Consider the following 25,493-nt stretch of genomic DNA (forward strand, 5'->3'; position numbering starts at 1 on the left):
GGTATTCAGCACCATTTTCTCCTGTACTACAACTTGATCCAACAAAATTTGGCTGGGTAAGTGATGAGATGCGTAAAATCATTAATACCTGTTGGACCACCATCCAACATGTCAACTATTCCACCACAAGTACTGGAGATGACCAAATATTCTTGTTGATCTGATCAACCATGTGCTACAAATAACATGCTCATGCACCATGATTTGTATCTGCCAAGGGAATCCACATGTATGATGTAAACATCATACAGGGCAAACAAATAGAATCTGAAGACAGCGATGATGAAAGTGATGCAGATAATGACTTCATGAGGATAAAATCTGTTAACCTGGCACAAATTTGAACTGAAGCTGTGATATGCATTATGGTTATTGTAATTTTTATGAATCTTTGCTGATTTTTTGTCTGTTTATGTTTTAACTACGGTTATGGTTCGCATGTTTAATCATATAATAATTATAGAGTTTTAATGTGGTTAAGGTAATGCATGCAATACTGACAAGCACTTGTATATAAAATCATTGCCATATGTTTTTATATCAGCTGTACATGATAGCATCATATTTGTTGTACAGTGCATCCGGAAAGTATTCACAGTGCGTCAGTTTTTTTATTTTATTTTATGTTACAGCCTTATGCCACAATGGAGCAAATTCTACTCACAACACCCAATAATGACAACATGATTTTTTTTTTTTGATTTTTGCAAATTTATTAACAAAATAAAAAACTTATGTAGCAGGATGAAGGTCCTAGGTCCTGATTGAAAAAGACGTTCCCGCTAGCCTGGCTAATAGGGAATTCCCCTTTGGCTGACCTGGTAGAGGAATGGTCTTTAGTGCAAGCTGTCCGGGGTTCAATCCCACCGTCTTCCCGGCCACAAAGGTCCTGTGGTCACAATTGGCATTGTTGGCAGGATGTTGGTAGTCACAGAACATGCTTAAATGCACCTGTGACTTCGGGACGAAGTCAAAAGTGGGGACATATGTAGCAGGATGAAGGTCCTGGGTCCTGATTGAAAAAGACGTTCCAGCTAGCTTGGCTAATAGGGAATTCCCCTTTGGCTGACCTGGTAGAGCAGGGGTGGCCAAGTTCGGTCCTCGAGAGCCCTGTGGTAGAGGAATGGTCTTTAGTGCGAGCCATCCGGGATTTGAACCCACCGCCGTCCTGGCCACAAAGGTCCTATGGTCACACTAAGAAGTCACATGTACCTAAGTATTCACATCCTTTGCTCAATACTTTGTTGATGCACCTTTGGCAGCAATTACAGCCTGAAGCCTTCTTGAATATGATGCCACAAGCTTGGTGCACCCATCTTTGGCCAGTTTTGCTCATCCCTCTTAGTAGCACCTCTCAAGCTCCATCACGTTGGACGGGGGCTTCGGCGCACAGCCATTTTCAGATCTCTCCAGAGATGTTCAATCAGATTCAGGTCTGGGCTCTGGCTGGGCCACTCAAGGACATTCACAGAGTTGTCCTGAAACCACTCCTTTGATATCTTGACTGTGTGGTTAGGGTCATTGTCCTGCTGAGTTACAACACCAAAGAGTTCAATCTTTGTCTCATCACACCAGAGTTTTGTTTTTCATGGTCAGAGTCCTTCAGGTGCCTTTTGGCAAACTCCAGGTGGTCTGCCATGAGTATTTTACTCAGGAGTGGCTTCTGTCTGGCCACTCTACCATACCGGCCTGATTGGTGGATTGCTGCAGAGATGGTTGTCCTTCTGGAAGGTTCTCCTCTCTCCACAGAGGAATACTGGAGCTCTGACAGCGACCATTGGGATCTTGGTCACCTCCCTGACTAAGGCCCCTCTCCTTCGATCGCTCAGTTTAGACAGGTGGCCAGCTCTAGGAAGAGTCCCGGTGGATCCAAACTTCTTCCATTTATGGATGATGGAGACCAATGTGCTCGCTGGGACCTTCAAAGCAGCAAAAATGTTTCTGTACCCTTCCCCAGATTTGTGCCTCGAGACAATCCCTTTGACTTCATGCTTGGTTTGTGCTCTGACATGCATGGTCAACTGTGGGACCTTATATGTAGACAGGTGTGTGTCTTTCCAAATCATGTCAACTGAATTTACCCCAGGATGACTGTAATTAAGCTGCAGACACATCTCAAGGATGATCAGTGGAAACAGGATGCACCTGAGCTCAATTCTGAGCTTCATGGCAAAGACTGTGAATACTGATGTACATGTGATTACTTAGTTTTTGATAACTATGCAAAAAACCTAAGAAAAAAAACTTTTCACATTGTCATTATGGGATATTGTGTGTAGAATTTTGAGGAGAAAAAATCTATTTAACCGATTTTGGAATAAGGCTGTAACATAAAATGCTAAAAGGTGAAGCGCTGTGAATACTTTCTGGATGCACCGCAGATGAAACATATTCTGCAAGCTGTAAAACTTCATCCAGCCTCTTACTCATTGAGAAAAACAGGTTTTTTAAAGGATTGTCAAATTCTATCAAACTGTTCTAACGTTTAATTTTTAGGTGAATCCAAGATGTTACAGCATAGCATCTCAAATTGCCCAAGGGTTAGAAATAGTATCAGCCAGATTTGAAATGAACATGCATAATACATATGAAAAAATGCTATAAAATGCTTTACACACCGAAATGCAAAGGTGACTTAATTTCCCCTGGATGTTTAGCTTGCCCCGCGCCATTACATTAGCAGGCGGTGACGTTTATATTCTCAATAAATCATGTGCCAATTAATTTTGTTTTTGTCTCGAAGGAGAATGTGACTCCAAACATCTAAATATATAGAACCCAGGATGAAAAACTTCAAGTTTACCGTTTAAGGACAGATAAAGAACTATCAAACTTTGGCAGGTGTATGCACTGTTTACTGTATGCAAGCTTATCTTCAGGAAAGGACCTCTAATTCCCTAGTCCAGCAAGGGACGTAAGCCTGCAATTTGAAGTTGGCTTCAATAGGATGTCTGCTGGGCATCTTTGGAGCACTTCTGAGCATCTCCACTTTTGAGGAGTCCCAGGGTAGACCAAGAACATGCTAATTGGACTTGTATATTCCACTTCTGCAGGAAGAACTGGTGCATGCAGCTGAGAGGAGCAAAATCTGGGTTATTTGCGGTTGCCAAAATCTGTAGTGCTCATAAGCAAGCCGTCTCCAACTAAACGATAAGGCCTACATCACAGAAAAGTACCTTAAGTGCTGTACTTCTGACCTCTTGTGGATTTGAGTTTGTACTTCAAGTGGAGTTTTTGTCATCTATCATTATATACAATTAACATTACGGCAAGATAATTTGTCAATTAAAAAGTGAAAAGTAAACTAGATTGTTTTAAAAAACTGCATCATGCAGTGGTTTCAGCAGTTAGCACACTTGCATCCCAACAAGAAGATCCCTGGTTCGAGGCCAACTGTGCCCCTTTCTCCTTGTACATTTGTAGTTGTGTCAGGATGAAGGTCCTCATAAAGGATTTCAAACTTGTTAGTTATGATACTAAATGAAGCCTTCCATTTCCTAAGAAATAACTGAAATACAAGGTCAAAAAGTTGAACTTTAAGTAAAATTTCATCTTTCTAAAGTTACTAGATATTGATTTAAATTTTGGCCTTGAGATAGGGCATGAGGTGAGGTACACCTTGGACAGGACACTGCCCTATAACTGCTGCGATAGGCTTCAGCATCTCCTTGACCCTTAATTGGAGTAATCGGGGAGAGAACATGGATAGATGGATAGCGAACATTTTCTAGTTTGTATGCAATAATAATTTTGTTAAATTGTGGTGTACGCAAACTTGAGTATCTACAGAGGGGCAAAAAAGTATTTAGTTAGTCCCTGATTGTGCAAGTTCTATTATGTAGAAAGATGAGAGAGGTCTGTAATTTTCATCATTGGTACACTTCAACTGAGACAAAATGAGGAAAAAAAAGCAGCCCCAAAGCATGTTTCCACCCCATGCTTCACAGTAGATATGGTGTTCTTGGAATGCAACTCGGCATACTTCTTCCTCCAAACACGGCAAGTTGAGTTTTTACCAAAATGTTCTATTTTGGTTTCATCTGACCACATGATATTCTCCCAATCCTCTTGTGGATCATCCATATGCTCTCTGGCAAATTTCAGATGGGCCTGGACACGCCTGGCACTGCAGGATTTGATTCCCTCTGTGTGTAGTGTGTAGCCTTGTTACTCTGGTCCCAGCTCTCTGCAGGTCATTCATCAAGTCCCTCCTTCTGGGATTTTTGTTCACTGTTGTCATAATTATTTTGACTCCATGGGATGACATCTTGCGTGGAGCCCCAGATCGAGGGAGATTATCAATGGTCTTGTATGTCTTCCATTTTCTTACAATTGCTCTCACAGTTGATTTATTCACACCAACCTGCTTGACTATTGTAGATTCACTCTTCCCAGCCTGGTGCACATCTACAATTTTCGTCCTGGTGTCCTCTGGCAGCTCTTTGGTCTTGGCCATGGTTGAGTTTGGAGTCTGACTGTTTGAGGCTGTGGACAGGTGTCTTTTATAGAGATAACAAGTTGGAGGACAGAAGAGCATCTTAAAGAAGAAGTTACAGGTCTGTCAGAGCCAAAAATCTTGCTCGTTTGTGGATGACCAAATACTTATTTTCCACCATAATTTACAAATAAATTCTTTAAAATCCTACAATGTGATTTTCTGGATTTTTTTTTTTTTTCTCATTTTGTCTCTCACAGATGAAGTGTACCTATGATGAAAATTACGAACCTCTCTCATCTTTCTAAGTCGGAGAACTTGCACAATCAGGGACTGACTAAATACAGTGAGGAAAATAAGTATTTGAACACCCTGTGATTTTGCAAGTTCTCCCACTTAGAAATCATGGAGGGGTCTGAAATTTTCATCTTAGGTGCATGTCCACTGTGAGAGACATAATCTAATCACAATGTATGATTTTTTTTTTAAATAATTTATTTGTATGTTACTGCTGCAAATAAAGTATTTGAACACCTGTGAAAATCAGTGTTAATATTTGGTACAGTAGCCTTTGTTTGCAATTACAGAGGTCAAACGTTTCCTGTAGTTTTTCACCAGGTTTGCACACACTGCAGCAGGGATTTTGGTCCACTCCTCCATACAGATCTTCTCTAGATCTTTCAGGTTTGGAGTTTCAGCTCCCGCCAAAGATTTTCTATTGAGTTCAGGTCTGGAGACTGGCCAGGCCACTCCAGGACCTTGAAATGCTTCTTACGGAGCCCCTCCTTAGTTGCCCTGGCTGTGTGTTTGGGGTCATTCTCATGCTGAAGACCCAGCCAAGACCCATCTTCAATGCTCTTATTGAGGGAAGTAGGTTGTTTGGCAAAATCTTGCAATACATGACCCCATCCATCCTCCCTTCAATACAGTGCAGTCGTCCTGTCCCCTTTGCAGAAGCGCACCCCCAGAGTATGATGTTTCCACCCCCCATGCTTCACGGTTGGGATGGTTTTCTTGGGGTTGTTCTCATCCTCTAAACATGGTAAGTGGAATTGATTCCAAAAAACACTATTCTGGTCTCATCTGACCACATGACCTTCTCCCATGCCTCCTCTGGATCATCTACATGGTCACTGGTGAACTTCAAACAGGCCTGAACATGTGCTGGCTTGAGTAGGGGGACCTTGCTGCCCTGTAGGATTTGAAACCATGACAGCATCATGTGTTACTAACATAATCTTTGTGACTGTGGTCCCAGCTCTCTTCAGGTCATTGACCAGGTCCTCCTGTGTAGTTCTGAGCTTTCTCAGAATCATCCTTACCCCACAAAGTGAGATCTTGCATGGAATCCCAGACTGAGGGAGATTGACAGTCATCTTGTGTTTCTTCCACTTTCTAATAAATAATCATAACAGTTGTTATCTTCTACCAAGCTGCTTGCCTGTTGTCCTGTAGTCCATCCCAGCCTTGTGCAGGTCTACAGTTTTGTCCCTGGTGTCCTTAGACAGCTCTTTGGTCTTGGCTATGGTGGACAGGTTGGAGTGTGATTGAGTGTGTTAACAGGTGTCTTTTATACAGTAACAAGTTCAAACAGGTGCAATTAATACAGGTAAAGAGTGCAGAATAAGAGGGTTTCTTAAAGAACAATTAACAGGTCTGTGAGAGCCAGAATTCTTGCTGGTTGATAGGTGTTCAAATACTTATTTGCAGCAGTAACATACAAATAAATTTAAAAAAATCCATACATTGTGATTTCCGGATTAGATTATTGTCTGTCACAGTGGACATGCACCTAAGATGAACATTTTAGACCCCTACATTTTTAAGTGGGAGAAGTTGCAAAATCGCAGGGTGTTCAAATACTTATTTTCCTCACTGTACTTTTTGGCCCCACTGTATGTACGCATCTATGTATCCAAGTACGTCGCTGCTGCAGTACATATGCTAGCATTAGCTTCATGCAGCCAAACCAATGCAGTAGAACTTTGGTTATAACAAAACGTGCCCAAAAATACAACCCCAATTCCAGTTAAGTTAGGACGTTGTAAAATGTAAATAAAAACAGAATACAATGATTTGCAAATCCTCTTCAACCTATATTCAATTGAATACACCACAAAGACAAGATATTTAATGTTTAAACTGATAAACTTTGTTTTTGTGCAAATATTTGCTCATTTTGAAATGGATGCCTGCAACACGTTTCAAAAAAGTTGGGACAGTGGTATGTTTACCACTGTGTTCCATCACCTTTCCTTCTAACAACACTCAATAAGCGTTTGGGAACTGAGGACACTGAAGCTTTGTAGGTGGAATTCTTTCCTATTCTTCCTTGATGTACGACGTCAGTTGTTCAACAGTCCTGGGTCACTGTTGTCGTATTTTGTGCTTCATAATGCGCCACACATTTTCAATGGGCGACAGGTGTGGACTGCAGGCAGGCTAGTCTAGTACCTGCAACCTTTTACTATGAAGCCACGCTGTTGTAACACGTGCAGAATGTGGCTTGTCATTGTCTTGCTGAAATAAGCAGGGACGTCCCTGAAAAAGTCATCCATGATTTCCAAAAACAATTTGAAATGTGGACTCATCAGACCACAGCACTCTTTTCCACTTTGCGTCTATCCATTTCAAATGAGCTCGGGCTCAGAGAAGGTGGAAACGTTTCTGGATGTTGATGTACGGCTTTCACTTTGCATTGTAGAGTTTTAACTTTCACTTGTACAACCCCTGGCAATAATTATGGAATCACCGGCCTCGGAGGATGTTCATTCAGTTGTTTAATTTTGTAGAAAAAAAGCAGATCACAGACATGACACAAAACTAAAGTCATTTCAAATGGCAACTTCTGGCTTTAAGAAACACTATAACAAATCAGGAATAAAAATTGTGGCAGTCAGTAACGGTTACTTTTTTAGACAAAGCAGAGGGAAAAAAATATGGACTCACTTAATTCTGAGGAATAAATTATGGAATCACCCTGTAAATTTTCATCCCCAAAATTAACACCTGCATCAAATCAGATCTGCTCATTAGTCTGCATCTAAAAAGGAGTGATCACACCTTGGAGAGCTGTTGCACCAAGTGGACTGACATGAATCATTGCTCCAACACGAGAGATGTCAATTGAAACAAAGGAGAGGATTATCAAACTCTTAAAAGAGGGTAAATCATCACGCAATGTTGCAAAAGATGTTGGTTGTTCACAGTTAGCTGTGTCTAAACTCTGGACCAAATACAAACAACATGGGAAGGTTGTTAAAGGCAAACATACTGGTAGACCAAGGAAGACATCAAAGCGTCAAGACAGAAAACTTAAAGCAATATGTCTCAAAAATCGAAAATGCACAACAAAACAAAAGAGGAACGAATGGGAGGAAACTGGAGTCAACGTCTGTGACCGAACTGTAAGAAACCGCCTAAAGGAAATGGGATTTACATACAGAAAAGCTAAATGAAAGCCATCATTAACACCTAAACAGAAAAAAACAAGGTTACAATGGGCTAAGGAAAAGCAATAGTGGACTGTGGATGACTGGATGAAAGTCATATTCAGTGATGAATCTCGAATCTGCATTGGGCAAGGTGATGATGCTGGAACTTTTGTTTGGTGCCGTTCCAATGAGATTTATAAAGATGACTGCCTGAAGATAACATGTAAATTTCCACAGTCATTGATGATATGGGGCTGCATGTCAGGGAAAGGCACTGGGGAGATGGCTGTCATTACATCAATAAATGCACAAGTTTACGTTGATATTTTGGACACTTTTCTTATCCCATCAATTGAAAGGATGTTTGGGGATGATGAAATCATTTTTCAAGATGATAATGCATCTTGCCATAGAGCGAAAACTGTGAAAACATTCCTTGCAAAAAGACACATAGGGTCAATGTCATGGCCTGCAAATAGTCCCGATCTTAATCCAGTTGAAAATCTTTGGTGGAAGTTGAAGAAAATGGTCCATGACAAGGCTCCAACCTGCAAAGCTGATCTGGCAACAGCAATCAGAGAAAGTTGGAGCCAGATTGATGAAGGGTACTGTTTGTCAGTCATTAAGTCCATGCCTCAGAGACTGCAAGCTGTTTTAAAATCCAGAGGTGGTGCAACAAAATACTAGTGATGTGTTGGAGCGTTCTTTTGTTTTTCATTATTCAATAATTTTTTCCTCAGAATTGAGTGATTCCATATTTTTTCCCTCTGCTTGGTCTAAAAAAGTAACCGTTACTGACTGCCACAATTATTTTTCCTGATTTCTTATAGTGTTTCATAAAGCCAGAAAGTTGCCATTTGAAATGACTTTAGTTTTGTGTCATGTCTGTGATTTGCTTTTTTTCTACAAAATTAAACAACTGAATGAACATCCTCCGAGGCCGGTGATTCCATAATTTTTGCCAGGGGTTGTAGATGTAGCGATGAACTGTGTTAACTGATGATGGTTTTCTGAAGTGTTCCTGAGCTCACGCGATAAGATCCTTTCGACAATGATGTTGGTTTTTAATGCAGTGCCGCCTGGCGGGTCAAAGATCAGGAGCATTCAATGTTGGTTTTCGGCCTTGCCGCTTACGTGTAGGAATTTCTCCTGATTCTCTGAATATTCTGATTATGTTATGGACTGTAGATGATGGAATCCCTAAATTCCTTGCAGGTGAACGTTGAGAAACATTGTTCTTAAACCGTTGGACTATTTTTTAACAGTTTTTCACAAAGTGGTGATCCTCGCACCATTTTTATTTGTGAATGGCCGAGCCTTTTGGGGATGCTCCTTTTATACCCAATCATGAGTGTCCTCAGTTCCCAAATGCTTATTGAGTGTTGTTAGAAGGAAAGGTGATGTAACACACTGGTAATCATACCACTGTCTCTGCTTTTTTGAAACATGTTGCAGGCATCCATTTCAAAATGAGCAAATTTTTCACAAAAACAAAGTTTATCAGTTTGAACATTAAATATCTTGTCTTTGTGGTGTATTCAATTCAATATAGGTTGAAGAGGATTTGCAAATCATTGTATTCTGTTTTTATTTACATTTTACACAACATCCCAACTTCATTGGAATTGGGGTTGTAATGTAAAAACAAGTACAAACACCGAAATCTGGAACTATTTCACATTATTAACCCGTTTTGCCCCACTGGCAATAATTGTTGCCGAAGTGTATCACTGTCATTTTCTACTCAATAAAAAAAAATCTCAAAAGTACTACTTTCCACTTGTAATAATAATAATAAAAAATCCGGGCATAAACGGGTTAAAGTTTTGCTGGATATCTGCTTGGCACAGAAAACACTCACTTTACTTGCCCATGTGACAGAAAGGAATAAAACCTGACATGTTCAGAACCCTGGAGAGCACCTCCTCCTTTCATCACCTGTATTAAAGGTCTTAAATGTAAAAACAAGTTTATAAAATTTAGTTTATTAAAAATAGTTACCTCAATGAAAACTAAAGGTTCAGTAGGAATATAAAATAGCACCACAATATAGAGAAATATCTTCAAAATGAAAAGGCAATAAAATGAAAAAAAAAATCCTGTTTTCCTTCCTCTTTTTAATTGAGTCATCATCTGGATTGTGACTGAAGTACACCGTGACAGGCTGAAGTTTCCCACTCACAGGTGAGACACACAGAACTCAGAACAACTCCACAGCCACAGTGCTGCTGGTTATTATTACAGCAGCAGCAACGGAAATGTTAACCTCCAGCTCACAAAGTGTGGCTCTGCTTCCGTGACACTGAATATGTGCAGGATGACCGTCAAACACAACATAAGCAGACAGTAATTATTAGCATTTTAGCAGTGTTTGAAATTAACAGACAACAAAGATACTTATTCCCAAAACAATATTGAAAATAAACAACAACCATCATGCCCATTACTGTGCTGTTAGTTCAAGATCGGTGGCTTCACTGAAGCCACGGTACTTCTCAAAGTAAACAAGGTCACTTGAAAACTCACATGGCGTACTATTAAGAACATAAAACAGTACAAACTAAGGACATTTTGGGAGAGTTTCCACTATCCTCTGAAAAGGCCTTAATTGCACGTCTACTGACACTATTATTCCACAGTAAACAAGTCATATTATTACCTAGATAAAGGCAGCTTAAAATTTCTTGACAAGGCTACAACAACATAAAGTGAAAACCATCTGTGAACAGACAACTGAAGTTGAAATAAAATTGAAGAAATTCTCTTTACCCAGAAATGTCGGACTGGAGGCTTTTCATTGACATACAGGATTAACAGAGGGGTGCAGGTTGTTGTGTGGTGGTGGTGGTGGAGGGGGTGTTATATGTAATACATGTTCATTTTCTGGAAACAATCAGAAATATAATCTACTCACACTTACTTACCAGAAAGCCGATGTTGCCATTTTTTTTTCCTAATTACCTTTACAGGTGAAATGACGAAGGCAAACTGGAAATTTTAAATTGCTCATATTCTCTTGCTGAAAAAGCACAACAAATTATTACACTCAACAAAAATATAAACGCAACGCTTTTGGTTTTGCTCCCATTTTGTATGAGATGAACTCAAAGATCTAAAACTTTTTCCACCATTTCCCTCAAATATTGTTCACAAACCAGTCTAAATCTGCGATAGTGAGCACTTCTCCTTTGCTGAGATAATTCATCCCACCTCACAGGTGTGCCTTATCAAGATGCTGATTAGACACCATGATTAGTGCAAAGGTGTGCCTTAGACTGCCCACAATAAAAGGTCACTCTGAAAGGTGCAGTTTTATCACACAGCACAATGCCACAGATGTTGCAAGATTTGAGGGAGCATGCAGAGAATTCAGAGAATTTGGCAGTACATCCAACCAGCCTCACAACCGCAGACCACGTGTAACCACACCAGCCCAGGACCTCCACATCCAGCATGTTCACCTCCAAGATCGTCTGAGACCAGCCACTCGGACAGCTGCTGAAACAATCGGTTTGCATAACCAAAGAATTTCTGCACAAACCGTCTCAGGGAAGCTCATCTGCATGCTCATCGTCCTCATCGGGGTCTCGACCTGACTCCAGTTCGTCGTCGTAACCGACTTGAGTGGGCAAATGCTCACATTCGCTGACGTTTGGCATGTTGGAGAGGTGTTCTCTTCACGGATGAATCCCGGTTCACACTGTTCAGGGCAGATGGCAGACAGCGTGTGTGGCGTCGTGTGGGTGAGCGGTTTTCTGATGTCAAAGTTGTGGATCGAGTGGCCCATGGTGGTAGTGGGGTTATGGTATGGGCAGGCATCTGTTATGGACGAAGAACACAGGTGCATTTTATTGATGGCATTTTGAATGCACAGAGATACCGTGACGAGATCCTGAGGCCCATTGTTGTGCCATACATCCAAGAACATCACCTCATGTTGCAGCAGGATAATGCACGGCCCCATGTTGCAAGGATCTGTACACAATTCTTGGAAGCTGAAAATGTCCCAGTTCTTGCATGGCCGGCATACTCACCGGACATGTCATCCATTGAGCATGTTTGGGATGCTCTGGACCGGCGTATACGACAGCGTGTACCAGTTCCTGCCAATATCCAGCAACTTCGCACAGCCACTGAAGAGGAGTGGACCAACATTCCACAGGCCACAATTGACAACCTGATCAACTCTATGCGAAGGAGATGTGTCTAATCAGCATCTTGATATGGCACACCTGTGAGGTGGGATGGATTATCTCAGCAAAAAGAGAAGTGCGCACTATCACAGATTTAGACTGGTTTGTGAACAATATTTGAGGGAAATGGTGATATTGTGTATGTGGAAAAAGTTTTAGATCTTTGAGTTCATCTCATACAAAATGGGAGCAAAACCAAAAGTGTTGCATTTATATTTTTGTTGAGTGTACTTGTCATAAGTCAAAAAAAGAATTCCTTGCCCTATGTGTGATATATGGTTCTCCAATTATAAATTAAAAGCTCAAAAGGTCACCCCATTCTCCTACATAATGAGACACTATCGATGAACCAAACCAATCCGATTTCTAATTATTCTCTGAGATGAACAATTTGACTCAAAATTTATGAAAATCAGAGCCATTTTTAAAACTTTAACCATTTCATTTATAATCAAAGAATTACACTTCACAGATAGGGACACAATACGCTTTCTGAATCATCATGACAAAACGGAACACGTTTTCCAACAAGATCTCAGCTGTTTCAAAACCTGACCCCTGCAGCTTTGCCTCTGCCATGTAACTACTAAAAGGTGAACAAAAAATGGCAACATCAATTTTCCAGTTATTAGGACAGAATACACTCATAGGTGAACAAAGAAATTGCACATGAAAACACAAAGACCCTTACATAGAATGAAAATACTGCTTATGGAGGAGGTATAATGTGATGTCAGTGATGTGTTACATTTAGTTTAATCTGTCACTGGCGTCTTTCCTATTTGGGTTTTGGATATGTGTTTTGAAGTCAAAATAAGAAGTAATTCTAAAAGAAGCTTGGCAGCCACCATGGTGCCTTGCAGACTTTGATTCCCATCTAGGCACTTTTTTTTTTATTAAACAAACTAATAACTGAGTGGCCCATTTTGCGATGATGGACATCAAAGAACTAATAACACTTTACAGCAAGTTTAAAGAACAACCACATAAAACAAATTGATAAAAAATATGTCACAGTCATTAAACAACTAAAAAAAATGAAGTCTTAATCCAGATGTCAGTTGACACAAGAGATTATTTCATCCTAATTCAGGCTACAAATCCAGTACTGACTGATGTGTTTTAGCTATAGTGAATGAGTGTGAAGATTTGCTCCATGAAGGACTGTGTTCCAGCAAACTGTAAAATTAAAGGCAGGAAATGTGACTTGTACCGTGAAGACTTCTCCTCCTCACACGGTAACAAAGTGACCTCTGTGTAACATTACAGTCTTACAGTAAAGTGCACTTCTGTCTGCTGCGAACGCATTCTGAGCAGTGCTGCAAAATAAGCACGACAATATCAACCAGAGGCTCCACGCGTCCTCAAAAAGGAGCCGACTGCGGAGATTAAGCAGCTGCTTCCTGATTCTTCCATCATATAGAAAACCTGAAACTGTGCACAGTAACGGTTCAAATGTGCAGAGGGTTCCTTTTCAAAGTCCGACCCTAACAGACCCTGATTGCTAAGTGCCAGCTAAAAAAAAAGGAGCGAATCCCTCCCAAAATGCAACACTACATCTGGTGTCCATGTAGCATTCAACGAACAACCACACAAGTATTTCAGCTTGTAATCTTATATGTGCAGCTTTCCTGAAACCCTCCTTCCTGGAGTCCTTATGAGCACAAGAGAACACATCTGCACTTTTCAGTGTTTGAAGATTTCTCATCATCTATGTGCATTTGGGCTCCAAGTCTGTCCACACGTCCGCTTGGAGCTCACACCTGATTGCTGTGCATGTGCTATAAAAGTTTTTCTTCTCAAGGGGCTACCTGATCCGCCCATCACTTTTGACTTGTCCCAGTTCAGATTTGGGGTCTGGGGACAAGGAGCTCCAGGAGGTCTTTGTGCATAACTTCAGAGCAGGGCAGGAGGTAGTCCGTATGGCACACAGGTCACCCATTACCCAGAAATTCTTCACGCTGCTGTCCACCCACTTGTCAAGGGACTGACCTACTAGATGGGCATTGCGCTGTGCTTCTTGCATGGCAGGCTCCTGCGGAGGCAGCTTCAGCACTGAGCTCAGCTGCTGAAAGCTCTGCTCCAGGTACAAGTTACCTGGTGGACCCGCGTGGAGCCAGCTGTCCTCGTCTGGAATGGACAGCAAAGTGAGCGTCATTTTTCAGTCAACAAGCGATCGCCAAGTATCTACAACTCAGACAAAAGCCTTACAATGAGCACCAATGGAGGAAAAACTGAAAACTGCACGCTTGTCTCACCTTTCTGTAGTGGTTGTTTGTCTTTGAAAGTTAAGGGCATGACAAGGAATCGAACTTCTGCCACTTGCACCCATTGTTTTAACACCCGTATTGTCCAAGTGCCAGGCCGTAGGGGGCGCTGCAGCGGGGGTTTGTAATGTGTGTACTCTGCATCCACGTCCACTGTGATGTCATATGATGTTGCCACCACTAGAGCTGGGTCAATCCACACGAGAGTGGCAGTGAGGTTTGGCCCCCGAGCCCACTTCTGTACTGCCAGCGGTTCATCCAGTGGACCAATTACGCCACCAAAGTTTCTGAATATTCTTTCCTTGGGATCCCACTCTGTGCCAATCTATCAGGGAAAAAAACTAAATGAATCACAGACAGCACAGTCCAGAATTACTCAACATAACAGCTGTGGGAAAAAAACCCTACTCCTTCAGGAGGTTTCCTGGGATATTGAAAGTTTCTAATGAAATATAAATATCCATTCTGATTTAGTCTTCGTCACTGAAACAACCACCTTGTAAAGGCAATATTGCGTGCCAATGAATAAACTTCTTGTAAACTGTTCTAAACTGCACATCAACTGTGCACAGCTGCGTGCCAGTGCACAGTTCAGTGTATGAAAATGCAACTGTTTAACCAATTCATTACTATATAAATAATATGTATATGTCATGGACTTGAATGAGCGAAGCTCTTCAGCATCTCACCATGTCATTTAGGTCCTTCAGACTTTTTTTTTTTGAGTAAATGCTTCAGGGAGCATTAGCCATTTAGCATTAGCCATTAACCTTTCCTGAAACCCTGGAGTCCTTATGAGCACATAAGAGGCCACGTCTGCACTCTTCAGTGTTTGAAAATTTCTCATAAAAACATTTGCTCTAGCTCCACCCATGCCAGGAAGTGTTCAACATTTGACATTTCCTGTTTCACTGTGGACTCAAATTTTGCCATTTCCTGTTTCAGTCTCAACTTGCCACTCAATTTCCGCAATATCCCATGAGCTCTCATCTCGTGGGATCCAGAAAGTGTTCAACATTTGACATTTCGTGTTTCACTGTGGACTCAAAATTTGGCACTTCCTGTTTCAGTGTGAACTTGCCACTGAGTTCCCATGAGATTCCATGAGATCTCGTCTGTCAATCCAGGACATGATTCTCCGGCTAGAGATAGTGCAAACTCCATGAGTGACAGTGCCAGTTGGGACCTCTTTGATGGCATGAAGCTGGACATTATTCTCTGGCTGGCAACTGTGTGTGATCTATGAGTGATGACTTATTTGATGGTGTGGACTTTACATATTTAATCTTGGATATCATTCTACAAGTGAGTGGTCTGTTCAGTTTTTTTTTTTCCTTTTGTACTTTGTTCTCCTCAGTGGCGCTGGCAGGCTTTGTTTTTTTTTTTGTTTTTTTTTGGGGGGGGGGGGGGGGGTTGACATTTGGGATCTCTTGAGTAAGGAGTCTGTTCTTTGTACTCGAGCAGCATACCGTTTAAACCCCGTTATAGCTCCCACCGTGAACGTGCATGCAGAACGCTGCCATTTTTCAGGCTGCCTGATCACACAGATGTATTTCTTAGATTTTTCACAGTTATATCAATGACAACACTTATAAGCATGCACAAAGCTGAGCCTCTAGCAGACTAGAGCGGCTACTGCTTTTACCATGCATAAAATTTAAGTTATCACTTAAAAACGAGTCATCATAACATGACATCACACTTATACAGACTTTGCAATTAATCCGTGGCTCCGTTCTTAACATTAGCAGCTACATTCCATTCAACAGTGCGCTGGGATGTTTTCTCAAAGGTGCGGAAATGCTGTTGGAAACACTCGGAAAAACGAGTACTCACAAGTTCTGTTTTTGGCAGTCTATGTAGCTGTTTGTTGCTAATGCCATATACGTTGAGACTGGTCGCGGAAGTGTACCAAGTAATCGGATGGTCACTAACAGCCTAAATCTAAATTATTATGATTTCTGTGCAAAAAGTCCTTTAATGCCATTTAACATGCTTACTTCCAAGTTCTTCAGCCTCTCAAACTCCTTCAAGTTTGTCTGCAGGACAAGAGTGGCCTGAGGCACCATCCACGCCTCCAACATTTCCCTGTCCTTCGAACCAAAAGTCTGGACTTCTTGTCGCACGAGGTAACCTTGGAAACGGTCATCATAAAAGTACAAGTGGACTGATAGGGGGTAGCCTACTGGTTCAAACCTGCAGTAAGGAAAAATAAGTAAAAAAATTTAAATAAAAAAATCTTTTTTAAATTAACATTTTAAAGGTTTAACAAAGACCAATGAAAAAACCAGACCTGCAAGCCTCCATGTTGCTCCGAGTAGTTTTCAGACTCATCAGGCCCAGACGAATGAAAGCAGTGTAGGCGGTGAGAGCCACATCACTGAGCGAAGCCACTCCGTCCGAATGCTCAAACAGGCTTTCCCAATATGCCTTGATGGCAACTGTGCCCGGAGCATACTGGCCATACAGGTGAGTGTCCAAGATGTCAATGGCCTCCTGATTCACAGTCGACTCAAACTTACGAGCAAAGAATGTCGGACGGGTTAGCTGCTACAGGTGGAAAAAGCAACATCACAAAGAGGAAAGTAAAGTAGTAATTAAAGTAGTACGTAAAAATTACATCTTAACTGGTAAGAGTTGCAAAGCAGTAATTTCAAGCAAGGTGGTCTAGATGAACTATGGTTCTCTATCTGGCTCTCTTACCTGGATTCGAATGAGATCTTGAGGTTTGAAATCATTGGGTGAACAGCCACACCAGTCGACAATGTGCTTGTACTGGCACTTGCAGCCCAGTTTCCGATTCCAGTTGGTGACTCGCAGGTTATTGTCTACCAGGGTGTCACACATGTGGCTATTTCCCAAAACTGTGTGGAAGAAGGACTGAAACAGAACACAGGCAGAGCTGTATTAAATTAAAATACTGTATTTTACTGTGACTTATGTTCTGACGCCACGTGTAAAGGCAAAAGGGTGGGGGTGGGGGGGTAAGGATATATACACACACACAAAATCTATATGTTTCCAGTACAGTGAAAACAAGAAACATAACATTAAGAATATTTAATGTATGTTCTTTAGGCTAATAACTGTTTCCAAATCATTAAAAAGTATTTTTGGTGAAATAAGATAAATATGACATACTCCAGTGTGAATTAAATACTTTTCATGATGCATTTTAGACAGATATGACTTATACTCCTACTTTGAAAATTATAGCCCAGAAAATAAGGTATGCAAGCTTCACTACAGCAAAATAAAGGTGTATGCAGAAACCTGCATTTATGTTATGACTATTTATGGAGGTGCATGAATGAAATATTTTTGGATAGTTTGACTGTGAAGCATTTAACATTTAACTTCACCTAAACCAGAGGTCTCAAACCGGTTCCAGAAAGGGCCAAGAGGGTGCAGGCTTTCTATGCAACCACCCACTCCAGCAGGTGATTTCGCTGATTAACTGATTTCACCTGCTTAAAGTGATGTTAATCAGTGAAATCACCTGCTGGAGTGGGTGGTTGCACAGAAAACCTGCACCCTCTTGGCCCTTTCTGGAACCGGTTTGAGACCTCTGACCTAAACTAAAACATTGGCAATTCACCAACGTCTTTAATCCACTCAAAAAGGGAAAATAAATCAGACATTAGCATTTTACAAAAAACACTAAAATTCTGCCTAATGACTGATACATGTGTATATCATAGATTATTATATGGTACGGATTTTGTCAACTTCTGATTGGCCCATTCGCCACATTCTGAGCTGTACCACATGCCGAGTTGACCGCTGGTGGAGCCGAGTAGACCGCGCGTGCGAAATGAGTACACCTCGCATGCAGCGTAGTGCTAGCTAATAGAGTGACGCTTTCTATTGATAACGACCAATCAGATAACGCGATACAACACCTACTTTAGCTGTCAGTTTGTTGACAAGATGGCAGAAGACAGGTTTGCGTCTGTTAGCGACACTGACTTAAAACGAATTTTACACGAAAAAGATGAGAAGAACACCCGCAGAAATACACAGTCAGTAGCCAACCTGTTTCGTAAGTACGTCACTGAAAAGGGACATGCGCCCAATTTTGAAACTTATGACAGACGGATGCTTGATGGAGTACTCGGTCGATTTTACGTGGAAGCTAGACAGGCGAATGGCGAACTTTATAAGAAAACAAGCCTGATGACTCTTCATCACGGACTTAACAGGCATCTCCAGTCGATCGATGGGATGTCAGTTGGTGCAGTATGACAGTAATAATAAAGAGTTGAAACTTGAGATTGATTTTTCAGTTTTAGTATGTTTGACAAACTCCCAATTTTCTTGTTTACCATATAATAAAGCAGTTATAGACTTTTGATTTCGGTGTACCCGTGATTATGCAGACCTGGTCAGGATGGGGTTCACCGAGGCCTCATCACAAGTCTATAATTGTATATTACGTGATACAAAGGATACAATCTAATGATCAATATTAATATTCAACCATATTAATATTCATATTAAAACTTGCCCAAGCAGCACTAGATAAAAGTGTGATCCAGTTTTGTTTTTTCATTCCAGACCACATTGGGCTTTCCAGCTGCTCCCAGCTCTCAGCACAACACAGCATGAAGACATGGCACCAATCTGAATATTTATGCACTTCAAACCAGATGTGCACCATACTCCAAGCTGCTTCAAATGGCGCAGACTGTGTGCTTCATTCACGTGAACACGCATCTCCTGTTCTCTGCTCACAACAGCTTGAATTTATGTCAGGGGGGCTGTCCATGATGCCACTGAATGTTATCTTCCCTTTTTGTAAAGTAGCCTAATTGCAACAGCCGGCAGTAGCTACTGAAATCAAATTAATGAATCAGATTATCTTTACTGCTGGGCTCTCCTGATTTAGCAGGAGAGGATGAGGCTGAGATATGCCGCACATCAAACTGCAGGAGATAAACACACTACCTCAGGTTTACTTACCTCAGCAGGGAGCAGAGCGTAGGAATAGAACTGCTTCAGCCCCGACACCAGGTTATCTTGGGAGTTGATGACGTAGTCTACAAAACGGCGGGTGAGGGCAAACCAATCAGAGCCACCTGACACCTCCAGGCCTTCTGGGATGCTGCGCTCGCCGAGGCGCCACATGTGGTTGTCACACTCGTGGAAGAGACGATCGAGGCCCTGTTTCTTAATAAACCTTGAACATATTGCAAAGTGTTCATAGTTAAGATCAATTCACTGAAACGTATTGGTGCTATTTTACAGAATGTATTAATGTAAATGCCTTGTTCTGTGCTGTCCCAATGCACTGATATTAGTAGATGTTTAACAGCCATAACAAGGGACTTTACCATTTAAACCTCCGTCCTGACATGAATTGCGGAATGTGAATATTTCAAGGAGTAGTCTCATTTTTCCCACAAGACCATAGATAATTCCGATATCAAATATACAAAAGGTGGATGCACCAGCACCATCTCATATTGTCCTCAGTTTTTGACATTGTTGAGAAGTGCACAAAAGAAACCCGGAGTTACAACTTCATAAGTACAAGAGTTTGTTCTTAATGAGCCTGAGAAGTGGCAGGGGTCTTATTAGGAAAATTCTGACAATATTTTTTAACCTAACCATATCAATTCAAAATCCAAGACATCCTTGCACAATTTTCAGGGACTTATAAATGCAGATAGTTGCACATTATAGCATGAGCAAACAGGCCACTTGATAATAATAATAATAAAAATCCAATTCTGCAAGCAATTGAAAAGTGTCAAAAATACAGCTAACATACAAATCAAACACCTTTATTTGATACAAGATAAAGCACTGGTCTGTCGATTTCTGTTTGTTTGGCGTGTAGTAATTTTTTTCAGACTGTAAGCAACACCAATCTCTGCTGCTGAAGTGCTTGTAATTAACAAGTATGTGGTACTAAAACCCAAAAAGTCCAATTATCTCCAACTGAAGACATGAAGACGTGAATTATATTCAGTCTGCATACCTTCACATGATATGGTATGACTGTGTGAAGTTTCCTTGAAATCCACCAATCAATTTAGGAAGTCAGTATCATATATCAATTACACACAAAATTCCAATTATCTTCCCTTGAAGATACCAGACAACAATATGCACATCTTCATATGGGATGCTATCATTGTGTGAGGTTTGATTGAATTCTAAATGATGTAGGAGGAATCACACTTGTAAGACTCAGACAGGGTGATTCCTATACACCGGCTACTCCCCCAACTTTTTTGTTTTTGCTGGAAAAGAAAAATTAAGGTTCTGAGATGGAAAGTGCAACAATGTGTTTTTTTGTTTTTTTTTACTTTTGAGTATTTAACATGGAATTGAATTACTGGTTATGAGGATGCCCAGCCATTAGACTCTTATACAGACTTACCAAGAAATTAGCAGCTTGACAAAATCTGTCAGCATTTTGCTGTAGTATAAAATTATTTCTTAACTGGATACCTTTGCGACTTTTTGTTTTTGACAAACAGCCACAGGTTTTAGAGTTATAGCCAATTTCACCCAGCAAAGTGCAAACGCATACAAGTTTTTGGTGGCTGTATCTTGTAGTATACCTCCTCACCTAGCATTCTCTCTTCCATGGGACTTGAGGAAGTTCTTATCTCTGTGCTTTGACAGGAAAGCCACCAGTTCGTCATTGGTCCTGTAGAAAGGCAATAATGATGAAGTAAAGAGGTACTAATATCCCCAAGGAAGACGGGTACTTTGTTAGATACAAGCTCAACTATGTGTGTTCAAGCATTACAGCTACTTTCCATCGAACATATCACTGCCAGAGTTTTCACTTATATACAGGCCAATAATGATAAGAGCTACTGGACCTGAAACTTTCCAAAGGCACTCTTTAAAAAACGTCTGTCAGCTGAGAAGAGCTGTTCATACTCGTTTCTGCTTCTGCAAGCAGGGCGGTGAAATGTGTAAAGCAACGGCTGATGAGGCATTTTACTGAAGGTGCTTTACAACAAAAGAATTTTAACATAAAAGTGCTGGCAGCAACACAACAAAGAGGTTTTATTGTTAAAGTATTAGTGTCACTGCGGTGCACTCTCTTTTGCAAATTAACAAAAAGTAGCAGACGCAATTATAAATTTCAAAAAGACTTGCAAACTGTCACATTTTGTGATGAAAATACTTAGAAAATTTAAGAGTCCAATATATAATAGACTACCATGTGTGACATAGCAGTAAAGTAATAACAGAAGTCCTATAGCAACCCTGATGCCTACTGGGTTGGTGCCTATTCCTGGATATCATAGAGTGAAGTAGATGAGAGTCTGTGCCCTGCCCTGTAGACAGGAGACCAGTCCATCGCAGTTTATTTCCCCAGCCAAGATGCCTGTCTTGGCTGTCAGTAGGAAAGAAACCGATCAGCACAAACTTGAAACATTTATTTAAAAAAAAAAGTTTATCATCCCAGCCCACATGCCTAAATCAGCCTGCATCAATTTATTTTGGTGAATTTCACTGGCAGTGGTACAGCTGGTGCAAGAACCGGCACATCCACTATTTTAGAAATAGCTGATATTTCAGTTCCTCACTTGGTATGCAGGTGCAATATGTCGTTTTCAGGTTTGAAATGACGTACGTACCTGTTTCTAAGAAAAAGAAAAAAAATCCACCCACACTTTTTTTTCTGATGTCAAGGATGATAAAAAGAAATTTTTTATATAAATGGGGCCAAATATGACCAACCTCTTGACGTAATCCCAGGACAATCAGAGAAAATACAAAAACACACATTATACACTTAAATATGTTAAAATGCTGAAGAATAGGTACAATCAACATCAAATACAACAAAACGTATTTATACTGACTCACCCTGCACACGGTCTGTTCAAACCACTCCCCTCAGGCAGGAGGCTACGGTCCATCCGGACCAGAACCTCCCGCCATAAGAAGAGTTTCTTCCCCTCTGCCGTTAGACTCGTGAACTCCTCATAACTCAGTCACCTTAAGCTTAACTCTGTCACTTTATTATCTTATCATGGGTCACTTTAGACAATGTACTTTGGTTTTTAATTGCACTCCTCCCACTGCACTGTTTTTTCTGTTTCTCTGTTTTTCTGTTGCACACAGCCTTTCATATTTCTCTTTTTTTATATCTTAGATTTTATCTTATTTTGACACATATGTTATATTTTATCTTAGCATTTTATCTCTTCTTAATGTTGCACCATTGTACCGAAGCAAATTCCTAGTCTGTGAATCCTGTTCACTGGCAATGGCAATAAACTTCTTCTGATTCTTGATAAATACACTATACAAAAAGATAAACGAGAGTTTATCTGCTATTTGATTTTGTTCTGGCAAAGCAGGTAGGTCAGTGGGATATGAGTTAGGGTCTCTGCGCCTGTACAAGATAGTTCTGGTGCAATTTATGAGATTATAACGGCAGCAATATACATAAATAAATAAATAACAACAAAAACAACAAAAAAAGAAATCCTACCTTGTTGGAAAGTCTGTGGCACTGAGGTTAATAAAAAAATCCCACTTCCAATCCAGCATGGCCAGCAAATCTTGCATGGTGCGTAGGTAGGCCTTCAGTAAACTGGCACCACCCCAAATAGTGACCATGCGCCATGGTGTTGCACGTACATTTGGGTACTGCTTGCCCATCTGCAGGACCTCCCGATGCATGTAACCTGACCTCTGCAAATATCAAATAAGAAGTGTCAGATCAATTATAGATAAATGAGAACCCACTTTTAATTTAATTTTTAAAAAGGAACAATAAGAGGAGCATTCTGTAGATCATACCTCTGCTAGGGTTAAATAAGTCCTTTAACCATTTAATCCCAACCCATACAGTGGCTTGCAAACATATTTACCTGGGTTCACTCACTATTCACCTTTTCTGTACAGTTGTTCAGTTTTTGAGAACTGTCTACTCCACACACATTTACCATAAAGTATGATACCATTAGAATTTTGTAACGATTGATGTACCGTAAATGAAGTACGAGACCTATTCAGTGACACGGAAATGTTCATATGTCCATCCCCTGACTTGTCTAAAGAAAACAGGTAATAAAAATGATGATTTACATGTGTTACACCAAAGGGTGCCATTACTTATGCAACCCATCATCTTGGCTTTGGTGTTTTTATTTAATTTACATCAAGTTGTAGAGATTTGCTTTCAGTTTGAGTTTAAGGGAGATAATTTTAGAAATGTTAATATAATGATGCCTGAATTACTTTTTGTATTTGAAATAGCATAAACAAATTAAAATGTGTAAAAGCCCAATGGAGTGAATACTTCTGCAAGCCAATGTATGCTGACTCTTCAATGATATGAATTATTTACTAGTGCCAGCTCTTCTTGTAGGATCGAAAATTGACCATTAAGCTCGAGAGTTTTCCCTTTTGGCTCAGCTCTCTTTTCGCCACAACAGTACGGCAGAGTGAACATTTATGAATGACAAAAAGAGTTTGAACCTGCATCTGTAACTTAATCTGTATCAAAATACAAGTAGTTTTTTCTTGGCCCAAACCCCATCTCTCTAACGTGTTTCAGTGAAATCAGTACACGTTACTGAGTAATTACTGGCCAGCATGTATGAAAACAAAACATTTACAGTGAAGGCAACGAGTGTCAATCAGGCAGATATATAAAGAAGCAAGCATTTCAATAAGTTAAAAATCAGTATGTGTTTAGAACACCTTGGTATTTAATTTAATTACATTTCTAAATCAGCAAGGCAGTTTGACGGAAAAGAGGATGGATATTATTGTGAAGCAATCATATTTAGTAAAGCACAAGGAGCACACACTGTGCCATCAGCACCATTTTATTTTTCCACAAAAGGCAGACATTTCAAACAAGATCCATGACACACAAAAAAAAGAAGAAAAAAGGAGAAAAGAAAACCTGTGGACATCTTGTTGTATGGAGAGGACAGCAGTAATTACAGTGTTGCGCTGAAAACAATCAGCAGCAAAAACCAGGTGTGGGAGCTGCCAGTTCAGACCCCTGCCTGAAACAGGCTTTGCCTCAGACGCATGAGACTTGGGTGTCTGCTGTCTCCATCCCACTGACTTCTGATTCATGACCAAGCCTCAAACGTAGTCCCCTTTTGCAGCTGTACAAGACAATGACCTCTGGGCCACACAGCTGCACTGACAATACACACCTGTTTTTTCTCTGTGATGCATACTAGGGCTGGGCGATACGATTTAAAATTCATATCACAATATAAATTGAATCCCTTCATGGTAACAGTATATATCATGATATAAACATAAGTGTAAACGTTATAATGGAAGTGTTTCTGAATGGGTCATATAGTCCCTTTGCAAAGCTAAACTGATTAAAATAAACAATTAAAAAAACAATCAAAAACAGATAAAATAAATTTTGAGCACCTGATTCTGACTTGTATTTTTGTGCATTTGAATAATCTCATTTCGCCATTCCTGCTTCTGTCCAACAGGAGGCAGTGTTAGTTTGTCTGCTTTTGGTGGATGTTTTGTCGAGAAAAGACCTCAGAAACGCCACCACTTGGGTTGATGATCCTGATTGGCTTATGTCTTGGGGTTCCAACAATGACAGAGTGGAAGGAGTTTTTTTTTTTTTCTCTCTGCTCTCCTGGGCGAGACGGAGCGCTCAGCATATTGAATGAGGAAATGTGGGACTGTTTACTGTGGCTTTCTGCAAATACACACACCATATATGACCATAAAATTCACAAAAAAACATTGTGGAAATTATTCATCACAATTCAGGTTATAGTAGGCCTACTAACATAATTAAAAACTCGTATAAAGCTTGAACTGTGCACTTTTAAAACACATTGAAACAGAGACTGAGTCTAGTGAATTTAATGGGACAATTGCTTAATTCGGTCATGTGACTTTTACATGACTGAATTCAGTCAGACGACTCCAGCGTGTTAAAATAGCTTAGAATTTTACACTCTTACAAGGAGAAGTTTTAATCTACCGAGGCGGAGATGGAGCCTGGGACTGCAGCCTTTTCCAGTCATTCAGAGTCACTGAGGAAGACACAATGACATCATCAACAAGCCAAATTTATACAGTGAACTGGATATATCGTTTATATTGGCCACCCCAATGCACACACCTTAGCTCTCAGCATCAGTGAACAAACGTGTATTCTGGCGACATCTCCAAGTCGACA

General features: G+C 40.5%; 1 protein-coding gene across 1 annotated transcript in view; it reads right to left on the minus strand.

Annotated features, from left to right (window-relative positions):
* Nucleotides 1-12,947: 12,947 nt before the first annotated feature.
* Nucleotides 12,948-25,493, minus strand: part of xylt2 (xylosyltransferase II) — a 44,665-nt gene continuing 32,119 nt past the window's right edge. The window contains exons 4-11 of the mRNA XM_034190027.1: nucleotides 22,800-23,002; nucleotides 20,910-20,990; nucleotides 19,292-19,508; nucleotides 17,033-17,209; nucleotides 16,623-16,879; nucleotides 16,330-16,525; nucleotides 14,321-14,654; nucleotides 12,948-14,192 (exon numbers count right to left, since the gene is read on the minus strand). Of these exons, the coding sequence (XP_034045918.1) occupies nucleotides 13,870-14,192; nucleotides 14,321-14,654; nucleotides 16,330-16,525; nucleotides 16,623-16,879; nucleotides 17,033-17,209; nucleotides 19,292-19,508; nucleotides 20,910-20,990; nucleotides 22,800-23,002 (1,788 nt within the window). The 3' untranslated portion in view covers nucleotides 12,948-13,869. The remainder of the gene's footprint in view (nucleotides 14,193-14,320; nucleotides 14,655-16,329; nucleotides 16,526-16,622; nucleotides 16,880-17,032; nucleotides 17,210-19,291; nucleotides 19,509-20,909; nucleotides 20,991-22,799; nucleotides 23,003-25,493) is intronic.

Source organism: Thalassophryne amazonica, chromosome 16, assembly GCF_902500255.1.
Source record: "Thalassophryne amazonica chromosome 16, fThaAma1.1, whole genome shotgun sequence".
Classification (NCBI taxonomy): Eukaryota; Metazoa; Chordata; class Actinopteri; order Batrachoidiformes; family Batrachoididae; genus Thalassophryne; species Thalassophryne amazonica.